This window comes from Sparus aurata, chromosome 13 (genome assembly GCF_900880675.1).
Source record: "Sparus aurata chromosome 13, fSpaAur1.1, whole genome shotgun sequence".
Classification (NCBI taxonomy): Eukaryota; Metazoa; Chordata; class Actinopteri; order Spariformes; family Sparidae; genus Sparus; species Sparus aurata.
Window position 1 is genome coordinate 17,940,496 of NC_044199.1, and position 21,371 is coordinate 17,961,866.

The 21,371-nt window shown below is 42.1% G+C and overlaps 3 protein-coding genes across 8 annotated transcripts in view; 1 reads left to right on the forward strand and 2 right to left on the reverse strand.

Annotated features, from left to right (window-relative positions):
• Positions 1-364: 364 nt before the first annotated feature.
• On the forward strand, positions 365-3,731 carry crx (cone-rod homeobox). Its single transcript, XM_030437949.1, has 3 exons — positions 365-829; positions 1,861-2,012; positions 2,296-3,731. Exons 1-3 carry the CDS (start codon positions 733-735, stop codon positions 2,932-2,934), a joined length of 888 nt encoding a protein of 295 aa, XP_030293809.1. The 5' UTR covers positions 365-732; the 3' UTR covers positions 2,935-3,731.
• A 2,947-nt stretch (positions 3,732-6,678) lies between these two features.
• h3f3c (H3 histone, family 3C) lies at positions 6,679-12,107 on the reverse strand. The gene is made up of 4 exons (XM_030437950.1): positions 11,966-12,107; positions 10,638-10,781; positions 8,249-8,402; positions 6,679-8,113 (listed from the first exon to the last, which is right to left on the reverse strand). Exons 2-4 carry the CDS (start codon positions 10,763-10,765, stop codon positions 7,985-7,987), a joined length of 411 nt encoding a protein of 136 aa, XP_030293810.1. The 5' UTR covers positions 10,766-10,781; positions 11,966-12,107; the 3' UTR covers positions 6,679-7,984.
• Positions 12,108-16,480: 4,373 nt separating this feature from the next.
• arhgap32b (Rho GTPase activating protein 32b) overlaps positions 16,481-21,371 on the reverse strand; it is a 127,882-nt gene continuing 122,991 nt past the window's right edge. For all 6 annotated transcript variants that reach the window (XM_030437072.1, XM_030437074.1, XM_030437073.1 and 3 more), the window contains one exon: positions 16,481-20,408. In XM_030437072.1, the coding sequence (XP_030292932.1) occupies positions 18,069-20,408 (2,340 nt within the window). In that variant the 3' untranslated portion in view covers positions 16,481-18,068. The remainder of the gene's footprint in view (positions 20,409-21,371) is intronic.

A 21,371-nucleotide genomic window follows, 5' to 3' on the forward strand; every position in this document is an offset into this window, starting at 1 on the left:
AAGAGGGTTCGAAATATTTAAAAACTGATGGCTTGTGGAAGAGACCATTTTCGTTTTGAATAGAGCTTTCAGATTCATCAAATCAATATCCAAATTGATTTTAAAATGTTTGTATGGAGTAGTTTTAGAGGTAGATTTCTAAGATTGTACCTATACGTTTAATCCCAATGAGTAAAACGTAAAGATTGAAATCAGAGAAATAATTTACAATTCATGAGAATAAACTTTGTGTAGGTTTAGTGTCTCTTATGTAGCCTGTTGCTTTGTGCGTGTGTGTGTGCGTGTGTGTGCGTGCGTGCGTGCGTGGTGGGAGGGGTTTGCTGGAGCCACTTGCTCCCTCTAATTAGCAGCGTGTGCCGGTAAAGAAACTCAGTGGAGCAACCTCACCAAGGCGCAAAGGCATCCGGGGGCCACTTCACCTGTGTGATGACTTAACTGCGTGAAATCCGACTCGTCGACTCGCAGAAGCAGTTCGGATGCTCAGTGTGCCGCGGTGTGCCCTGCTGCTAAGCTGACACGCAGTAAAAGCTGAAACTGCAGATAGGACAAAAAAAAAAAAAAAAAAAGGAAAAACATTTTGAGCTCTGTGTGGTGAACTCCCGCTTCTATCCGCAGCGGGTTGGATCCGACGCACCGACTTGTTGCCCCCGCTGAGCTGTGAGGGGCCCTCGGCTGTTGTGTTGCGTGTCCGACATACAAGTCAGCGACAGGACTTAAAAGCCCGCTGTAAGGATGATGTCCTACATAAAGCAACCTCATTACACCATGAACGGGTTAAATTTGCCTGGCCCCGGGATGGATGTGCTACACACAACCGTCGCTTATCCATGTAAGTACAAACTGTTATATAATATTTTTTTAAACTTTGCCTGCTTTGTTTTGACATGTTTGTCGCCTGCTGTTCCAGTTATTTATACTTTCCATTCCATCGAAATGATGCGTAAAGACGCACTGGCTGTGCGTAACGATGTGGCGCACGAAAATAAATTGAAGAGAAGGAACTGTTTGTTGATAGTAAAAAAATAAATAAAAAAAAGTTTGTATATAATGATTAGATGGTAAAATGTCCTCTAAAACTATCAGTATACTGATCAGAGACAAAAGGAAATATAATATTTAACTAACTTTCGTTATGAGCGAATGATGGTTTCTCAAAGAGTTAATCTTTTGCGTTTCTAGGGTATATTTGCGCTGTCACTAACATGATGCATTAACACAGATGCGTGTGTTAACGAGCGGATATATGAGGCGTTTGTGAAAGTGAAGCGCAGATAATCTGTGCTCACGCAGAATCTGTCAGGAGAGATGTGACGGATATATTTTTTAATTTTTTATTTAATGTTTTAATATTTGTCACGTTCTCCCTCAAGTCCTCTCAAATGTTCTCAGATGCAAATACCCTATATTAGTAGGCTAAATGCCAAATGATCGCGACTGCATCAGTTATTCCTCACTAGACAAAAAGACTGAGGTGAAGATGTAGATGTAGATGTGTAGCGTTGAGGGCAGATGGTTGTGATTTGACCGTACAAACCATGGTTACATGAATACAATGTAAATGTCTCCTTCTTTTCTGGGAAAACTACAAAGAAACTGTGACTGTTGTGATCAAATGATATAATGAACACTGACTTTTATTGGTCAAAATCAGCCAGTATGAAAAAAAAAAAGCTGAGGATCATAAACAGTATGTCAGTGATGTGTGAGCTTTTATTTGTTGTCATCCTGACACACATAGCTGGAAAACAACAGCCTCTTAGATGACTGTCATGTTCCCTTTAAAATAACAGCTATAATTCATGTCATCCCTCTATGGCTGCCAGTATAATAATCCCCTCTCTGTGTCTCTTGGCTTTGCAGCCACTCCCCGGAAGCAGCGCAGAGAGCGCACCACCTTCACCCGCACACAGCTGGACATCTTGGAGGCGCTGTTTTCTAAGACCCGCTACCCAGACATCTTCATGAGGGAGGAGGTGGCCCTCAAGATCAACCTGCCCGAGTCACGTGTGCAGGTACTGGAGCAGTAGGCTACGGCCAAGATGGAGGACATACTGTTAGCTAGAGTGAGACCAGACGTCTTAAAGTTTAAAAGGCAACAAACTTTTCTCAGAAGAACAACAGCAGATTCCTGTGTTGTATTCCATGTGTTTAACAGTTCCATTACAGCAGTCGCATTGTCTCACCTCTCCATCCAACACCTCTAATTAATTACAACACTTAATTACAGCTCAAAACACATCTCTCCATGCCTGACTGTTGTATTAACATGCTGTTTCTTCTTCTTTGTGTCTCCAGGTTTGGTTTAAAAACCGCCGTGCCAAGTGCCGTCAGCAGCAGCAGCAGAGCAGTGGCCAGTCCAAGCCCCGCCCTCCTAAGAAGAAGGCTTCTCCAGTTCAGGAACCCAGCATCCCTGATCCTGTTCCTAACCCATCCGGCTCCTACAGCCCCTCCTCTGGTCAGTCAGGCCCCAGCCTGGCCCCGAGCTCCAGCACTGGAAACACTGCAGTGTCCATCTGGAGCCCAGCCATCTCGCCCCTGCCCGACCCCCTGGCCTCCTCCTCTGCCCCCTGCATGCAGCGGCCCTCACCTTACCCAATGAGCTACGGGCAGCCGTCGGCCTACACCCAGGGCTACGCCAGCACCACCTCTTACTTCACCGGCCTGGACTGCAGTGCCTATCTGTCCCCCATGCACTCGCAGCTGTCAGGCACTGTGGGCGCCCTGAGCCCCATCACCGTGCCCTCCATGGGGGGCTCTCTAAGCCAGTCCCCGGCCTCACTGTCCTCACAGGGCTACAGCACTGCCTCCTCCCTGGGCTTCACCTCTGTTGACTGCCTGGACTACAAGGACCAGCAGGCCTGGAAACTGGGCTTCACCACAATGGACTGCCTGGACCACAAGGACCAAAACTCCTGGAAGTTCCAGGTCCTCTAAAAAAAAAAAAAAAAGCGTGAAAGGGTGGCGTTCATGTGCGTCAACATGTCATGTGTGTCAACGAGTCCCGTGCGAGATAGTGTGAAGCAGTTCAGCCAGAGGACATGTAATCTTTGATTTTCAGTTTCTTGTTTGTAAGATTTTGTTTCATTTTTCTAAAGGTGACGTCTGTAGAAATGCATTTTATTTGACGACTCTGGAGATGAAGGGACCAGTGGCTGTCATCAGCTGCCTGAATGCAGATCATAACCGTTGTCTTCCCCATGCTTCGTTAAATAAGAGAACAGAAGCCTTTAAAGCGTTTGTAGGAACATACTGGAGCCGTACGTATGGAAACACACACCGAGCCATCTCTTCCTTTAATGTGACTGTCTGACTCAGACACACACACACACACACACACACACACATACACAAACACACACACACACACACACACACGCACACACACACACACACACACACACACACACACACACACACACACGCTACACGTATTCATTTTGTTTTAATTCTTGCGTCGTCCTAGAGTGAAACGAGATATGCTTTGACAGGAAGGAGCTGTGAAGTCCTGTAGGTCACTTCCTTCCTCCTTCAGGGTTTCATTATTTTACGCTATTTATTATTATTGTATGCTACTTTTAACTATTTAATTTGGTTTGCGTTTAGATCTTTTTGAGCATTTGTGTTGCGTATTACAGTGTTAGCCCATAGTGTTCTCATCCCAATCTGTTTGATGGAAAAAAATTAGACCTTCTGTTTTAGCTGTGTGACATATTAAAGTGATCTATTCTTTACACTGCTGTGCACTGATAATCATTGAGATTGTGTGCTTTGACATGAATTATTATAGTTTGTGTTGTGCTAGCTGCTTCTGATACAGTCAGAGTTCTTCACTGACCCACAGTTAGAGGTCAGCGCGAGGACCGGACACAGTGCGGATGTGAAGTGGCCACGCTGTGGTCAGGTCTGGACCCGTCATGTTCGTCATATGGCCTGTATGGCTCTCACTGGTCCATCTTGGTTATTTTAGCTTATCTGATTCTGGGAGTGTCCCAATCCTCTTAGCCTCCCTTCAGCAATGCCCTAAGTGAATTAGTTAGGATTATCGCCCTATCCCCCTCTGTCTCTCTCTGTCTCTCACCCATCTCACCCACCTCGGCCTCTTCTTCCTCCTCCTTTTTTTTCCTGGCTCTCTCCTGGCTCCTTCCATCTTTTCCATCTTCGCCCATATTTTCCCACCCTCTCTCTCCAACTCTGCAGTATCTATTTTCTCTACCTCCACCTGTTATCTCTCAGGTCGTCTGCCTTTCGCTTCACTTGTCCACGTCCACATCGCTTACAAAAAACACAGTTTATTCAAAGCCCCTCTCTTCTTGCAGTTGTTTTGATGAAATGTTCCAGCTCTGAGATATCAGCTCAGTGGTTCCCCCTTCTTTCCACCCCTCCTGGAGCCCACCCCCACCGCTCCACCAATCTCCCCAACTCCTCTGACAACTTGGTAATCCCTGCATGACCTGATTACTGCCACGCGAATTTGACTGACATCAAATATGTGGAAAAAATGTCATAGACTTGTTTGTGTGTTGCTTGTGTGTTGGTGGGAAGATAGGACTTCGTTACTTAACAAAAGCTGTCTTTCCAAAACAACATTTGACCGGCCTCTCACTGATTTCCTTGCCATCTTTTTGAAGTGAAATTGTTGGTTTGCAGTTTTAGGGCAGTTACCGTACAATTATCAGTAAATCTAGCCTGAGAGCTGAGAGTGTTGTGGTGAAATTTGTGACATGATAAATGCTTCATGTCAGCTAAATCGGTATAAAAGCTTGATAATCACTCCTGAGAGATTTTTGATGTAATTCTGATACAAATAATAAAAAAAAAACTAATTCTGCTTTTGCTGCCATGTAAATCATATCTGATCCCTGTCCTCGGCCATTTAAAATGTCCCGACATTTTCATATAAATTCAGATCTACTGCACTGAGGGAAATGGAGGGCCAGTGAGAGACATTTCAAAGCATTTTTCTGCACTCAACACTGACCTAATCCCACTCTGTGCTCAGTTTAATCCCTCTGCCCTCCCTATCCGTGGTGCGATTGGTTAATCCCTGTGTCTGCGCAACCTGATTGGTTAACCTCTCTTGGAGGGTGCAGCGCGCTTGTAATCTTCCCCCTCAGCACTGAGAGTTTCAGACGGACATTTGTGCTGTAATCCCAGGAAGGAGCAGATGTGATGGGGGATGGACGGCAGTGGGCAGACCTTGAGGAAGGTGAACGCCGGGGAAAACAAAAACACAGCGCGTGGTCTGAGGAGGAATCCTTGGGTTGAAAAAGTCAAAATATTGGTAATTGTTACAGCTCAAAAGCAGACACAGGTTCAACGAAAGTTTGATTATGTTTCAAAGCAGCGCTGATTGGCCATTTATGATCACTGAGGGGGAGTAATAAAGAGCAACAGATGCTTCATATTTTCCTTTACGTCTCCATCTATACAGGAAGTGATTGATGAATGACGTGTTTTAGCAGCACATAACAATGTGGCATCAACCTTAAATGATTATGATTTATTGCTTTTGATAATGGGAGAAGTACTCGTCTCTCTTACTTAAGTCAAAGTACTTATACAACAATGTCTAAATCATAAAGTTAAAAATGAATGTATTCAAGTTAAAGTACAGAGGGGTTATGAAAAAATATGAAAGTAGAAATACTCCCAATATCTGCAATAACAATGGCCCCTGACAGTGTTACACTATCAGCCTATATAATATTGGATTATTATTATAAATTGAATTAACACTAAGCAGCTTTTTAATGTTTCCTGTTGGCTGTGGTGAGGCTAATTCTATTTCATTAACACTATTATATGGATACAATTATCAGACATTCTGCCTGAGCTATACATCCTATTTGAATGATAATGCCCATCATCATATGACATAACATACAACATTAATGACCACAAAAGGAGACAGAAATCTTGATTTATCACAGACTTAGACCTAAATTCTAAGAACCACATTAGGACAATTACAAAATCAGCATACTGCCCCCTTAATAATATATCTAAATTTAAGGACTTGTGTCTCAGCAGGGTTTAGAAAAACTTGTGTGCATCTTTGACGACTGTAATTTGCTGCCTTGACTGATCTTTCTAAAAGGTCAATCACAAAGCTGCAGCCGATACAGAATTATGCTGCCAGAGACCAGAAAAGTGGATCGTGACGCTTCACTTCTTATCCTTACAATGCTGTATCAACTGAACAAATTTACCTAAAAATGCCACTACTGCTTCATAAAGCACTACATAGTTTAGTTGTGTCCAGACTTCTCAGATGGTCTGGGATTGGCCTGCTTACTGTCCCGTCAGTCTAAGCTTACTGAACCATGCAGTATTTATGCACCACATATCTGAAACACAAGTCTTTAAAATCAACACTTAAAACCTAGGACTATTTCTTCAAATCTTACCCAGCAGTGTAATTTTTGTTATTTGATTGTAATATTATATTTAAGTTACTTCTATCTTCCATTTTATTTTGTTTTCTTTTAAAAATATGTGTCCCTTGTCTTGTGTTTCTTTCCCATCTTTTCTTCACATCATTCTGTCTATGGTTCAATACAAATTAAACTTGCCATGCCCACAGTATAGTAACTAATAACCTCTCTTTTGGACAGCCCCTGTAGCATCAGTGACTCAGCTCAACACTGTAAAACAAATAAATGACACAACAAGCATCTGTTTGTTTGAACACCTATTTATTACCACCATAATATGAGAAATTTGGAAAATACAAAGATCAGCTTATTTATACGTCTGAAAATCTCGAGGAATAAGAAAAATATAAAAGAAAACAAATATGAGGTTATATTGTGTATCACAAATTTTGAGAAAGGGACAGATTATATGTTCAGATCTGAGTGCAGGAGACACGGACACTAAACATGCAGAGTGTAACTTCCACTGTAAATGTCAATTCATACTGCTTTGACTGACTTAAGTCTAGCTGTGGAGATGAAGATGGAGAGAGATAGAAGTATAATGTGTGGTGAATGATCTACAGTGAACTACTGAACAGATGAGGAGATGGTAAACCATCGCCCCCGTGTGGCTGCCATTAGAATAGAAGTTGCCTTGGAAAACAGAGAAGCCCTTCCTGATTTTCTATAGCGAATCAGATTACTGTAACAAAAAAACTGATGTTGACTGTATTATTTGCTTTTGTCAATTAATGTGATGATTTAGGAGGTCGTAAAAAGAAGAGATGCTTATCCATGAATTATATGCGTAAAAAAAATAAACACCATATCCACAATGATAATCATTATTCTTAAGCAACCAAAAGATTGTTTTTTGAGTACAAGTGGTTTAGCAAAATCAGGCTAACACATGCACACAATCAGATCAACAGACCGCCATCCCCTCCCAGTGCAGTTTACAGAAGTGAAGGAGGTGATTTGAAAAGGTGCAGTGAGCCATCCAGCTGCAGCTGCAGAGTGAGGTTGGAGTTGGGGTGTAGAGGGACGGACTGGGCAGGAGGGGAGGAGGGTGTTCAGATGGGGCAGAAGCCTCGGGACTAGTTTTAATAGCACCCTGCTGTGGAAGTTGCAGCTCCCCTTAAGCAGACTAGCCCCTCGGCTACATCCCTCCACTTCAGCTCTGTTTGCCACACAAACCACGTCGCTGGCCTCCCACCCTGGAAGAATCCAGGTGAGCTTGAGGGCAGGCTTCATATTTTGAGGCACCACCCATCTCAGAGAGGCATGTTTGAGTATGTGTGCACCTGTGCGTCTGATCTGCGAAACCTCTAACATGCACAAAAAAGTACCCTAAAAACATTTGGTGAAGACAAAAACCTATGAGAGACCAGACTTCAACATATTTCTATCTCTTCATAATCAGGATTACTCTAAAGTCTACTGAGAAGCTGGGCAGGCTAGGGAGGGAGAGTGATGGGGATGGGTGCGAGCGGGTGGGTGGGGTAGAACGAAGGAATGGGGGTAGGGACAGGTAGAGAAAACAGGACAGAAGTGAAACATTATGCCATCTAAGCACGCTCTCCACGAATGCGGCGTGCCAGCTGGATGTCTTTGGGCATGATGGTGACACGCTTGGCATGGATGGCACACAGGTTAGTGTCCTCGAACAGACCCACCAGGTATGCCTCACTGGCCTCCTGCAGGGACCGGGACAACACATATTGTTAGGATTATTAGTGTCAGTTTTAGAGTTTGGAGGATATACTGATGTAACTTACCATATATTTTGTGCACACACAATCACAAACACACACACACACACACACACACACCTGCAGGGCTCCAATGGCAGCGCTTTGGAAACGCAGGTCAGTCTTGAAGTCCTGAGCGATTTCCCTCACCAGGCGCTGGAAGGGCAGCTTACGAATCAGCAGCTCAGTGGACTTCTGGTACCGACGAATCTCTCTCAAAGCCACAGTGCCAGGCCTGAAACACATGACCAATTATAGCTCAAACAACCAATTCAATATTTAGATCCAAGATAGGTAATATAACCTCCTACAGGCCTAACAGGATTTATCATCTGAAGAAATGTTGACTGGAGGCCCCAATCTAATAATTGGGCTGTGAGTGTAGACAAGGAAGGGGTTTTAGTAAATAAAAGATGAATTAATAATATCATTATTATGAATACATCAATGACGACATCCATCTTACAGAATGTTTTCCTCCAATGTTTGTTTAAATCGATTTGGGATCTCTGGGCTTCCAGAGACTTGGATCACACCAGACAAGCTGTGTGGAGCTATTTTATGTTAATTTTTTAGGTCGTTGTCAGGTGTTGTATAATAATTCCCCATCTACTTCAGTTATTTAAGAGGGTGCTGCATCGCTATTTTGCTGTAAAGCTCCAGATATCAGCATGGGGGTGAGTAGATGATGACTGAATTTTCATATTTTGGTTGAATTTATCCTTTTAGATGAAAATCACTATTTCATCACAATTAAGACAACTAGTGCATTGCCCGTAGGAAGCATGTATTCCTATAGAAAAGTGGGAGGTTAAGTAGCTTTTTCATGGATGGCAAAATGAGTTTGTGTTTGAAGGTGGGACGTCAGGGATATAATTGGCTGTTTTTGACTACTTTTGATTATACCATTATATTTCACCTTAAAAACTATTTACCTTGCCTTGTTTGGTGTCATTATTTTCAGCAAAACCTCACATGTGTGACTGTACAGTTATTTTTCATTTTGACATATTATATTAACACTATGGACCTAAAATCACAAAATAACATAAAATCAGGAAAAGTTCGATTTTTTACTGTGAAAACCACAAATATGTTTAACAAACCATTTTTTATTACTTATAATGCAAATATAAATTGTTAAATATGTGCATACATTTTCAAAATTAGTTATTAGTGATATGTAACTATTTACATTTAAATGCAGGCAATGCTCAGGTCTGCCTGAGCTCCTTCCAGCTGAATGAAGAGCTGCACTGCCTGCTCCACATTCAGCTTCTCCTCATTAAACAAAAAACCGACTCCACTACACACTAAACACACTACATAACACACTAACTATACACTCCAAACACGCTAAATGTCACAAATCTCTCAACTCTCAATATCGCTGTCTCTACACCGACTTCTGTGACAAAAGCCCATTTTTACCGTTTCTTCCTGCAACGTGACGGCAATGTTCGCGAAAAACGTGGCGGACATTATTTACCCTAAGTCCGTTTTTGGATGTGCCGGTGCGTCCGTCGACTTGGGAGGTGGGCCGTGTGGGTGGGCTAGCAGCTAGCTACACAAGAACATCCACAGATTCCCATTCCACTTTGTTGTCCACGCGTCTTTGGATCTCCTCAGACCAGAACAGACTCGGTCCAGACTCGTTTAGTCTCACTTATCCACAATAGTCAGTTTACATGCACAGAACATAACAGGACCGAACCGCCGGCAAAATCCCGGTCCAGCTTGCGCCGCTGCAGGTAAAAATCTGCTCGTTTCTTAAGGTCGTATCGTGAAGTCGGGCTCTGCAGTGATTGGCTCTGATGCGCACGTGGCTACGGTGTGCAGTGATTGGCTCTGGTGCGCACGTGACTGTGGTGGCTCCGGTGGACAATGCTTGCGGAATTTGTAAAGCATTTATGAAATAATTTATTAACGGTATCATTGCAGTCCAAACAAATCCGACGTCGCACACCCTTGAACCACGCAGGAGCCATGTTGAAACTCTCAGGTCAGTCTGATCCTGATCCGGAGAGATATTTGAGGAACACACACATACACACACACACACACACACACACACACACACACACACACAGACAGACAGACAGACAGACAGAGATTCCTTGCTTTTATAGAGAGATTTGTCAAAGAAATGGCTGTTTGGAGTGACTGTAGTCAACATTTCTTTCTTCATGCTTCCCTTAGTTTTGTATCTTTATCATCATACTGATGTTGTATTCCTGCTGCTCTGCATGGCTTGCGTTCTGTCTTGAGAGTTTCTGTTTTATTGCTGTCTTTATGACTTCTTGTTATCTTCTTTGTGTGAATTTTATGACTTCATAGGTTTCAGAATATCTGGCCATAGGAATGTAGCTGAAAATTAGCCAGCTTGCAGAAAAGTGTGTGATGACTGATGTTTGCTGCCCTTATAAATAAATGAATAAATAAAATTAATTAATTGAAATAAAGGTTTTACCTGTAACGATGGGGCTTCTTGACACCACCAGTGGAGGGGGCACTCTTACGGGCAGCCTTGGTGGCCAGCTGCTTACGAGGAGCCTTTCCTCCTGTGGACTTACGGGCAGTCTGCTTGGTACGAGCCATTACGACGAAGGATCACCTGAAGGGAATTTTTTTTTGAAACGTATCAGAATACTTCACACTGTTCACTATTGTTCCTACTTTTTCTCTCTGGCCTTTACATGTTTTAGAGTTGCTGTATCGTTCACCCTCTACACATGCTTCTATTAACACTATTACTGTGTAACGTTACACTAATAACTGTTGCCTTAATCATACATACAACATTCATTATGGAATTTTATGATCAGTGTTATTCCACAATAACTGTCTGCTGTCAGTCAAACACAATATCATTCTGCAAATGATTTAGCTTGGATGTGAATGCTTCTATGTTTAGCTTTAAAGGATTGTCAGATTAATAAAAAATATAAGTGAATAAATCATTATAACTCTGTGAGTTAAATAGTTAAAGCTACAAACGTTTGGCTGATCATATATTAAATGCAGCGTTTAGAACATTTTCTTTGCTGTTTAATAGAACAATTTGCTCCCAAATATCTACATGTGGTTATTTTTCAGTTTCCATTTACTCAACATGCCAAGAGTTTTGTTTTCCCACCATCCAGCTCAAAGTCTGACGGTCAGTCATATTGGGCCGCCTGGGAAAACTTTTCCTCCGGGTTGGCAGATGCACAGACATAGCGTGCCCAGCCAATCCCGACACTGTGTTCTCCCGATCAGACCAATCAAAATGCTGAACAGGTCTTCATTCTGAAATACACCAATCAGCTGTGTCTGTATCGCACTCGAGAACCAATTCTGTATTGGTCTAGGGCGGGACAAGCAGCCGTAACCCCGCCTCATACCGCAAGATTATGGCCGCAGACCTAAATGAATCTACCAATATACAGGCGACGAGCGGGACGTAAACTTTGACATTTTTAGTAAAAAATGAACAACGTGTGCAGAAAAGACTATCATCAAAACGTAGAAGACAAGTGTGGCTATCAAATAAACGCCAAGGGTCCTGAAGCGATGGCATATTGAAGCGAAACAGCGAAGTAGAAATCGACTATGAAAGTGGAGCAGATATTTCGGCAGTGGAAGTACTGAGCCGTTTTTCTCGCTGGCTGAGTATCGGGGCAGTTGCCTTTTCTCCTCTCCACAGCGTCGAAATAACATGCTATTTCCGCATAAAATCAACTTTATCCTTCTCATTTTAGTCATAAAACGACCAATACAATTCTTAACTCTAAACAGTAGGACAAATAAGTAACTTACCGGGGGTGAATTTTGCGCTTTTTGTCCGCACGGATACAAGTGTGTTGTGGTTGTCTGGCAGTGTCAGATATTTACTATCTCTCACACAATGGAAGCAGGGAGAGCTGGAGCAAAATGGCGGCCGTGTCAATCATCTGTCTCCCATAATGCAACTGCCAACATTTGTAAACATTGTAGCTTCACCTCCTCACCTGTAACTCCTGCTTCCAGATGGTGTTGGATTTAATTCAATGGGACGAAAAAACAATAACACATAATATGTAATTAATTTAGTCATTGCTTGGCATGACTGTTTCAGTTTTCGAGTATATCAGTTTCATTATGTGAGCATTTATTCAGCAGTATACAAATTAATTAAGAAAGGGAACAAAAGAATAATGTAACTGTATATGCCTTTTGAAATACAAAAGAATAATCAGTTTAAAGAGAAAAATGTCAGTATTATTGTTATTATTATTGTGCATAAATGACATTTAAAGGTGCTTGAGTACTTACATTTTATGTTACTCTTCTCTCTTCAACTCTACTGTAGGGTGCTACATTCAGAGCGAAATTTCAAAAAAACTTCTTGCACACTCAAGTTCTTCATGTTTTCTTCCTAATCTGCTGCATTTATTTAAAAGCTTGATTAAATAGTTACTCTGCAGATTCTCATAATTAATTCAAAAATTATCTACAAATAAATGATGGTGTAACATTACTGATTAAACTACCTAGCAGTACACCCCATCCTTACAAGCCACACAATTAAAGTGATACTACATTAATGCATCAGTATCATACATTGATATATTCTGTATGGGCTATTCTGCATAGTGGATACTTTTGGTACTAATACCTTTGAACTTAAAATTTTCAATGCAGAACGTTTACTTGTAACAATATTTCGACACTATGTATGACTACCAATTTTCCACATTGACGTGTGTTTTGGGGAGTACTACTGCATAGGTAAAAAAGTAATTTAAAGCCTTTTGTGGCTCCAGAGGAAGCTGCACGTAATCACGTAAATTGCCTCCAGTGTGGCTAAATTGCATTGATGGTAATGTAGGTCTTGAAAACAAAGACAGCTTTGTAGAATACAAAAGGCGATACCTCTGGGTCGATTTCAGTCATTTGTATCTAAACCATTCATAACGAGTCCAACAGTGTTAGAACAGTGCATGCGAGACCAGAGGACTGCTTTTCAAAACCTGGTGCCTACATTGGTGCCTATAGCCACTGAATGACATCACTGGATTTTTTTATCAGATTACATGCAGCTCCCTCTAGAGCCACAAAAGGCTTTATACTTTTTCATATATAAAGTAATACACCCCAAGAGCTGTAAACACACTTTAATGTGGAAAATTGTTGGAGTTACCCTTTAAGTAAAAAAAAGTACTTCTTCCACCACTGGTTTTGACATGCCAGTATAATTATTTTTATAACAACAGACCTATTTAAAATATGATATTTTCTTTTCTCCAGAATTCATGTGTATGTTATGGACACACTAAATAATAATGTACAGTTTTCTACCAATGAAGAAAAAAAGAAAACATCAATCCACCTCCAGGATTCACTGGAGAAACGCAGAAAATATGACAGGGGGTCCCCTTTACCTTTAAGTAACCCTTGTTGTTTTCACTTTATAAAAACAGTTATTAACAAATGGTAAATCTATAGTTAATTAAACTTTAGTAATAGTATTAATAGTTATTTCACTGTTAACAGACAATGAATTGCTTTATAATCTGCTTATTAAGCAATTGTAAAGCTTTGTAAACATCAGTTGCAATTTTATGACCATCGAAATATTTTTTTGATAAACTGCACAGTATATATTAACCATCTACAAAGTATTATAAACATGAGTTATAACTTTACAATTAACAATTGTAAATGGATAATGAAGCATTCCAATGTTGTGGATTAACTATCCGTGGATTAACTATCAAGTATTTTATTTTAAATATAAAATAAATCAAATATAGTTTAAATAAGAATTTGTCATGTGATTCCTTTGAAATGTATTTTTAAAATTCCTAACAACCAGATACATTAGTATCATGTCCTCAAATCTATTTTACTATGCGTCCCAATTTGATGTTTGAAAGTACCAATCACTGCCTGTTATACAGATACATATGGTAGGATATATAATTTGTGTGACAAAGATGAACTGAACAAATAATTTGCTAAAACAATCTATTTGCAAAATGAAAGGTTATACTTGAGCCTCGAAGAGTTTAGAAGCAAAACAACAATAGTGTCAGCATTTGTGTCTACCTCACTGCTGGATGTAATGATGCATGACCGAATATCAGCATATTCAAAAAGTGGACTTTCTGATCACCTTATTAGCTGTGACATAAAACAGGAAGGACAGTAAACATATTTGACTGCAACGTATTAATCTGTCCTGCATAGCAAAGCCACATTCATAGGATATGTTCATGTGATGGCATTGTAATTTCTACTCATATTCCAGCTCATGTGGATGAGATTCAGGCACACATGCCGTCATCAGTCCTTCCGACTTAACATTTTATCAAGCTCCACCATGATGCTGCAAAACTACTTCATAACCATCTCTCATGTTTTGATGGATGTTTGGCCCTACAGCAGTTTTTCTAAACATTTGTAGTGCCCCTATTGGGCTCATGTAAAAAAAAAAAACAAGAAAACAAACTAATTTAGCTTACTTCTTTGATAATCCACACAGAGCTCTGTTTGAGTGAGTCATCACATCACAGCACCAGACATGTCAGAAACAGCAGGATGCCAGGTGTAATGCAGTGTCTGAACCAATTAATTCAGTTAGGCTTCTGCTTCAGATGCAGGCCTTAGATTCTCCAGGCAACATCTAGTTGATCAAAATAAAAGGGAATCAGTGAAAACTAAAACATCTAAATTCCAAATGATTGTGCTTTAAGCAGCCCATAACAAATGCCTACTCTTGAGCATTTGCCATAATACTGTATTGCCATATTGCAGCATTGTACCGTGTCAGATGTAGGATGAAAAGTTTCAATTTAATTTACTTGGTCTGAGATTTTATTCTTTGATCCCACCTCCCTCGCTTCTGGTCCTCATGAAGGGTGAACATGAAACATTTATTTGCAACGTGAAGCACCAGTGAAAGTCTTAAAACACTGAAAGTCAAATTATCCTCTAACCTGTTGGCAATAATATACATTAAGTGAAATGGCTCTTAGATGTCTCCCCACAGTTAGCCCAACAGGATATCATGAATCATTTATTTCCTCAAAGGATTCCACCAAAATACATTTAGTTGAAGTAATAATGAATTTAATTGATCTCTTGAGATTTTTTTCTTCTTACTTTTCCTCACAGGGAGCTTAACAGCCCTGGTGCAGGCAGGAGTTCAGTGTCCTGTTCAAGGACTTCTCAGCATGGTGGATGTTTACTTAAATGGTGGCATCGTTTAGGACCATCTGGTTAAAATACGGCAACTCTCATCTCTTGGCCGTAATGCGGCATCTACACTGTAAAGGTACTCGAATGTACGGAAAGCAATTTGTAAAAAGGTGAGTTTAGAAGGAAATAGAGTTGACGGAGGTCGCGGTGGCTGGAGCGGGTGTGGATGAACGGAGATTTTGAACAAGTTTATTGAGACTTTGGTGTCTTTGAGGATGCCGATGTGATGAAAACATGAATGAGTCTCTACAGTAGCAGTAAACAGAGGTGAGGGCTTTCAGGCCGGTGTCTGTGCTTTCAGATTCATAGCAGTTATGTTTTACATAACACAGTTTTTGACATATGTTAGCCAGGTTGTAAGTGTGGAGCAGACAGTGGCAGACAGGGCCTATGAGGTGAGCTAAAGCTGGGTGTCATCGGCATGTAGGAGGCTCATTTGTAATTTTGGTAAGGGCTGTTTCAGTGCTATGTTCTGAATTGAAAAGGTTCATAGCAATTGAGTGTACAACCTGTACAAAAGAGATCCTAGCTTATACACAGAAAGATGCTTCAGCACACTTTCCCAATGTTATTAGAACATCTGGTCAGAGGGTGTTTTCCTGTGGAGTTTTCTGGTAAATGTGTAAAAGTAAACTTAAAATGAACTTTCACTCACCAAAACACACGGATGTATCCTTGATTCCTGATCAATGTGGCAACTGTATTTCCTTCATAAAACCTTTATGGATCCAATTTTACGTATTCTAAAGCCAGTCTATTTTTTTCCTCCATGTGGAGGGCAACCCCAGCCCCCTCGTAGCAAAATAACCAGAATGCTCCTGCCTCCTTGTCCTGCCATCTCTCTCCATCCCTCTCGAGGTCACTAATACAGCTGCTTGTGAGATGAAAAAGAGTCTTTACATAGTTGAAAATAAACAGCTATTACGCAATACCTTAAATGTTACACTTCATGACTACTTCTTGCACCATTTTGTGCTCCTGTCTCCTAAACTAAATTTAGTCGTTTTTATTTCTGTCCTTCCTCAAGGATTTAACAGACTTAACCAAGCGGAGGTGCATTAGTAACATCACGCAGATATTAAAAGACATGGATTATAGCTATTCCTGAACAGTTTTATTTATTTCATATCTAACTTTAGATAGCTCTAGTTTGAGACAAGAGTGTTTTCACATTCAAGTACATGGTGCCTTAATTTAATGCCCCTTCTGAAAAGGTAGAGGCTTTAGATAAGGCAAGAGGAGCAACACCTGCAAGCGTTATAGAAGTCAAACAGTTACAGAGTACAACCTGGATTTGGACATATCTGAAACATACTGTAATCCATACATCATGTTGAACCAGAAGGGCATGTTGTGTATTATCAGATGGATGTACTATACATTGATTTCCAGCCTGAAAATAAATGGCCCCCAGACATCTTAAAAAAACATTTCCCTCCCTCATTGTTTTAAATCAGAACCAGTGAGGCGATACAAAACCAAGTAACCCCAGTAGTCACCTGTCAACCCTGAACTGTCAAGAATCATCAAAAGTGATCTTAAATCTAGTTATCACAATGTTTGTGCATTATGATGATGGGAACGACTGACTGTAAACAAAATATGGTCTGTAGGAACAAAATTCAAGGCTCATCACCACGTCGTTTTTCCCACAAAATCAGCGGCAACATGTTCTTTACCACGTTGTTTGAGACGACAATGTTTTCAGCTTTATTCAGTCAGTCCAGTTCATGAAAGTACCGTGAATGTGATGGAAAAAAAGGAAATAAAAATAACCTCTTACACTTCTGCTTACACATCTATAAAGGTACAACAGGCATTCATCCATCTTCACCTCTTTATCCCATATGTGCAACAACTGTGCCAAAGTTGTTTGGTCCCTCTTCCAATGAAGAACAAACAAGTACCAAAACATTCCATCAGAAGTCACTGAAATCTGTTTATAGCAAAGTTACATAAAATGGCACAGTCACAGAGAAAATTAAACATTGATAACCACTATATTAACTCAAAGTTACCCATTGCAGATCCTCGACAAACCTCACACCCAGTCAGATTCTTCAAGACAAACATGGACACACCGTACCGCCTACTTGTGTATATTAGCAGAGGGAGGATGTGATGACCTACATGTATCTTCCTTCGATAACTTGTGCTGTAACATCCAGGATAAAACACAATGGATCATGAAGTACACAGAACTGTTCTGTAAGAGATAAGAGAGTGCATGCATTTCTAAAATGCAAACCTAAATCCCAGTTGATGCTTATACCCAGCGCCACACCTAAAATGAAAAACAAAATACAACTAAAAATCCCTTTTTACTAGTGATCCTATTCATATATATGTGTATATATACATATACACACATATATATGTTTATATATTTTACATTTTGTGGATTCTGTAAAAGTACCTTACGTCTTTCATATCATATACATTTATGACTGCTATTGTCTCAATCAATCACAATAATATGACCTCTTGGACAATAATTTCAGGTACATTCAGGTCTTTCTGTAAAAAGTCTTACAATTTTTACAATTCATTAAAAATACAGAGGAGCAAAAATATTGGTGATACGACAGTCCACTGTCCTGCAGAGGCTGCTCAACCATAGCTCAACAGTCTTTCTTCTACATAGCTAAAGATAATTTTACACACTTCCCCCCTAAATGCTTCATTCTGTACGGATCTCTGTCTCCGGCCTCTGCATGGCCAGGTCAGTCTGGATAAAGGCTCCCTGGCCCAGTGCTGTGGAGTATGCTCTGTTGCTCGCTGTGAATCCTGGGGCAGGATACGAGCCGGAGCCTCCACGTTTTTGAGCAGGGGCCTGAGGCTGAGGTACTGGGTGGTAATCGTCCAAGTTATCATAGTGGGATTGTGTTGGTTTAGTGCCAGGCTTCTGATATGAGTAGTCTCTGTCCAGCTCAGGCTTACCCTGGCTGTAGTGCTGCTGCTGCTGTTGTTGCTGCTGCTGCTGCTGCTGCTCTCGGACGCTGTGTGATCGCTCTGGTTTGGAGCGGGTGGGTTGTTCCCGGGGGGCTGAGGGCTGGTCGTCTGTATTGTGGTAGCCGCTTGATGTTTTCACTTTACTCTGGTGGTGGTCGGAATCAGGACACTCGTAACGTGGTTGGAAGTTCCTTTTGTTGGGATACTCCTGCTGCCAGTGTTTGGACCTGCTGCTGTCTCCAGTCTGCTTGTCCTCTCCAGTCTCATACTTGGCCTCATGTCGGCCGCTCTCCTGCTGATGGGAGAGACTGTGGCTCAGAGTCGCTGGAAGGGAGTGAGAGGATTGGCATTTCTTGGAACTGCTTTGTTTGGCCAGCCCATCTGACTTGTCAGCCCCTGCGCTGCCCTGGACATGCTTGTCAGTTTCCATGTACATGAGGACGTCAGGGTCTGACACCATATGTCTGGGGAGGTAGCGGCCGTCTTTGCTGTCGGCTGCAACCAGCACAGCTTTACCTGGGTCAGATTTACTGCGCAGATGCAGGGTTTCATAGCCTGATATATCTGCTGGTGCAAACAAGCCCACATTGTCATACTGAGAGAGGACAGGGCCTTTGATCTTCTGTCTCGCTCTGCTCTCCCTGCGGATGGAGTGCATGCGGAGCCTTTCCGACTCCTCTGGGTCCCAAGAGAGGTAAGCAGCAGCTTCCTTGGTCCCATGACCAGGGGGCATGTCCCTGCTCACAAAACTGTGCTCCTTCCCTGGTGGGAGCACATGGCGAGCAAGGTAGTGGTACCCAGCGGCCTTTCCACCCGGTCGACCAGCAACAGCTCCCGGTTCGCGGCCAAAGGAGTGAAAGTGCCGAACTCGGATGGTGCCGTAAGGGTCAATGTCATAGTAAGGCGCCTCCAAAGGGCTTGAACCGGAGTATGGGCTGTAACGATACTGAACCCGTCCATTCTCAAAGTAAGGCTGCAGCTGGGTGACGTGGTAGTCTGCCTGTGAGGACTGCTGCGTGGGTGGCTGCTGGTAGGCTTTACACGGATACATGGGCCGGTGGTAGAAGAACATATCATCATCTGGAGGAACTTCAGTCCTTTGGATGGGCACTGTGCGGATAGTGGAAGGAACATGAAGGGAGTGCACTCTGCGGATGGTGGGATAGCCATGGGTTCGGTCATGGCTATAACCCTGATGCCCTGGTCCCGGGGACACGTACACACTGCGGGTGTTTCCTCTAGACTTTATAGAGTGGTGGTAGGACCTGGGGCCTAAAGTGCTGTATCTGTTGTCTACTCGGGCACTGTAAGGTATCTGAGGCTCAGATTTGGACACGAAGGAGAGGTGTGGGGGCACGCTGTCTGGCCGGTAGTGGTGTGGCATGGACTGCGGGCCCAAAGGAACAGGCCTCTGGTGGTAGTATGGAGCTCCTGGAGGCTCAATTAAGACTGGCTCTCCTTTAGCATGGTACAGGAAGGCTGGCTGGTGTGTGGAAGATTTACGAGGAGAAAGAGGATGGTGAGGCAGAGCATCCTCCAGATGGCCAGGTACAGGACCTTCACCCAAGATGTGGTAAGAGGCTTCACTTTGGCTGAGTGCTGCTGTGGCCAGTTTGCTCTCTATGGTGCGGACAGGAGGGGCTGGAGGTGCAGGTGCAGGTCCTGGTCCATATGAGTCATGGAACTTTGCAGACTCTGTACAGGGCTGTACTGGCTTTATGGCCTCCCAAGGCTTCTCAACAGGCTCAGCAGAGCTGGGGGCCACTCTTGCGCTGGCCTTCGAGGGGGGCTGAGGTGGGGGTTGGGGTTGGGGTTGGCCCTGTGTCGGAGATTGCGTGTATGGATGAGGCTGTGGATGAGGCTGTGGATGAGGCTGTGTCTGAGGTTGTGTCTGAGGTTGAAGCTGTGTTGGAAGACAAGGCTGTGTCAGAGCTTGGCTCTGCTGCTGAGATTGTGTTTGATGCTGGGGTAGTGAGACAGCATGCCTTTTGGGTTTTTTAATTTTTGGGGGTGGCTGCTCCGATGGTTTTGGAAGGTTTGGGAGTGGGGCAGTCTCTTCAGATTTAACCTAAGAAAAAACACAATGAAACAGACACTTGTCAACTAATGAAAAAAAAAGCTAACTGTAGCAGCATCTCATTGATCCAATCACAAGCAGACAGCTTTAAGTATGTCATGTCACAGCTGGCATTAGAACTCCAAAAATGTCTTGAATCACCACTGACTTCACATATAACATTTAAGGAATTTACAAGAAGGCACAAAACAAATAAGAATTTGTTGCAGGCAAGGTTTCACAACATATATCAAGTTACTCTGAACTCAACAACTCACAAAATTCTATGATTTTATAAGGAAGTCTTGAGACTTTCACCACAAGGGAAGTAGTGGCCTATACTGGTTACTGTTGGCTGAATTTGTAAAATTTGCCGTATTTATCATTAATAAAATGTTGTTTTCTTTCATAAATTTAGTGTAAATGGTGAAATCAGCTGAAGCAGTACCTTGGAAACTAAGACAGCACAAACACGTTATTTGTATCATAGTGAACCAACTCTAAATCAGACAGCAGGTTTCATGTGTACAATAATCCATTTTCATTCAGTTGCTGTGACATATGTTTACAAACTGCTCAAAGAATGTGGCCACCTCCGAATTGGGTCTGAAGGATCAGATCTCAAATGCGCCAGTAACACAGTCCTGTACTTAGAGCAGTCCACTTGTGAAAGATGCATTCCAACTGCCATCTTTAAATTAGAAGATTGATGTCTGAACACTGAACATGTAGCTAAAACCAGGAGACACTTAGCTTAGGTCAGCATAAGGTATTCAAAGTCTTGTAAACAGCTAATTTGACTGTGTCAAAAGAAAAAAAATCCACCTTCCAGCTCGTCTAAAGCTCACCAAGTAACACGTGGTAACCATCTTCTCAGATAACTAGGCAAGAGAGCAAATAAGCAAATTTCTGAGGGCTGAACTCTTCCTTTATGCCCAGTCACTCATGTCATCCTGCATATGAATAATTAATTAA

Bases quoted from the DNA above. Each gene is read 5' to 3' on its own strand.
- crx (XM_030437949.1), top strand. From the start codon at position 733: ATGATGTCCTACATAAAGCAACCTCATTACACCATGAACGGGTTAAAT. The intron at 830-1,860 runs GTAAGTACAAAC...TTGGCTTTGCAG, and splicing joins CACAACCGTCGCTTATCCAT to CCACTCCCCGGAAGCAGCGC. The intron at 2,013-2,295 runs GTACTGGAGCAG...TTGTGTCTCCAG, and splicing joins TGCCCGAGTCACGTGTGCAG to GTTTGGTTTAAAAACCGCCG.
- h3f3c (XM_030437950.1), bottom strand. From the start codon at position 10,765: ATGGCTCGTACCAAGCAGACTGCCCGTAAGTCCACAGGAGGAAAGGCT. The intron at 8,403-10,637 runs GTAAAACCTTTA...CATGTGTTTCAG, and splicing joins AAGAAGCCCCATCGTTACAG to GCCTGGCACTGTGGCTTTGA. The intron at 8,114-8,248 runs GTGTGTGTGTGT...CGGTCCCTGCAG, and splicing joins CTGCCATTGGAGCCCTGCAG to GAGGCCAGTGAGGCATACCT.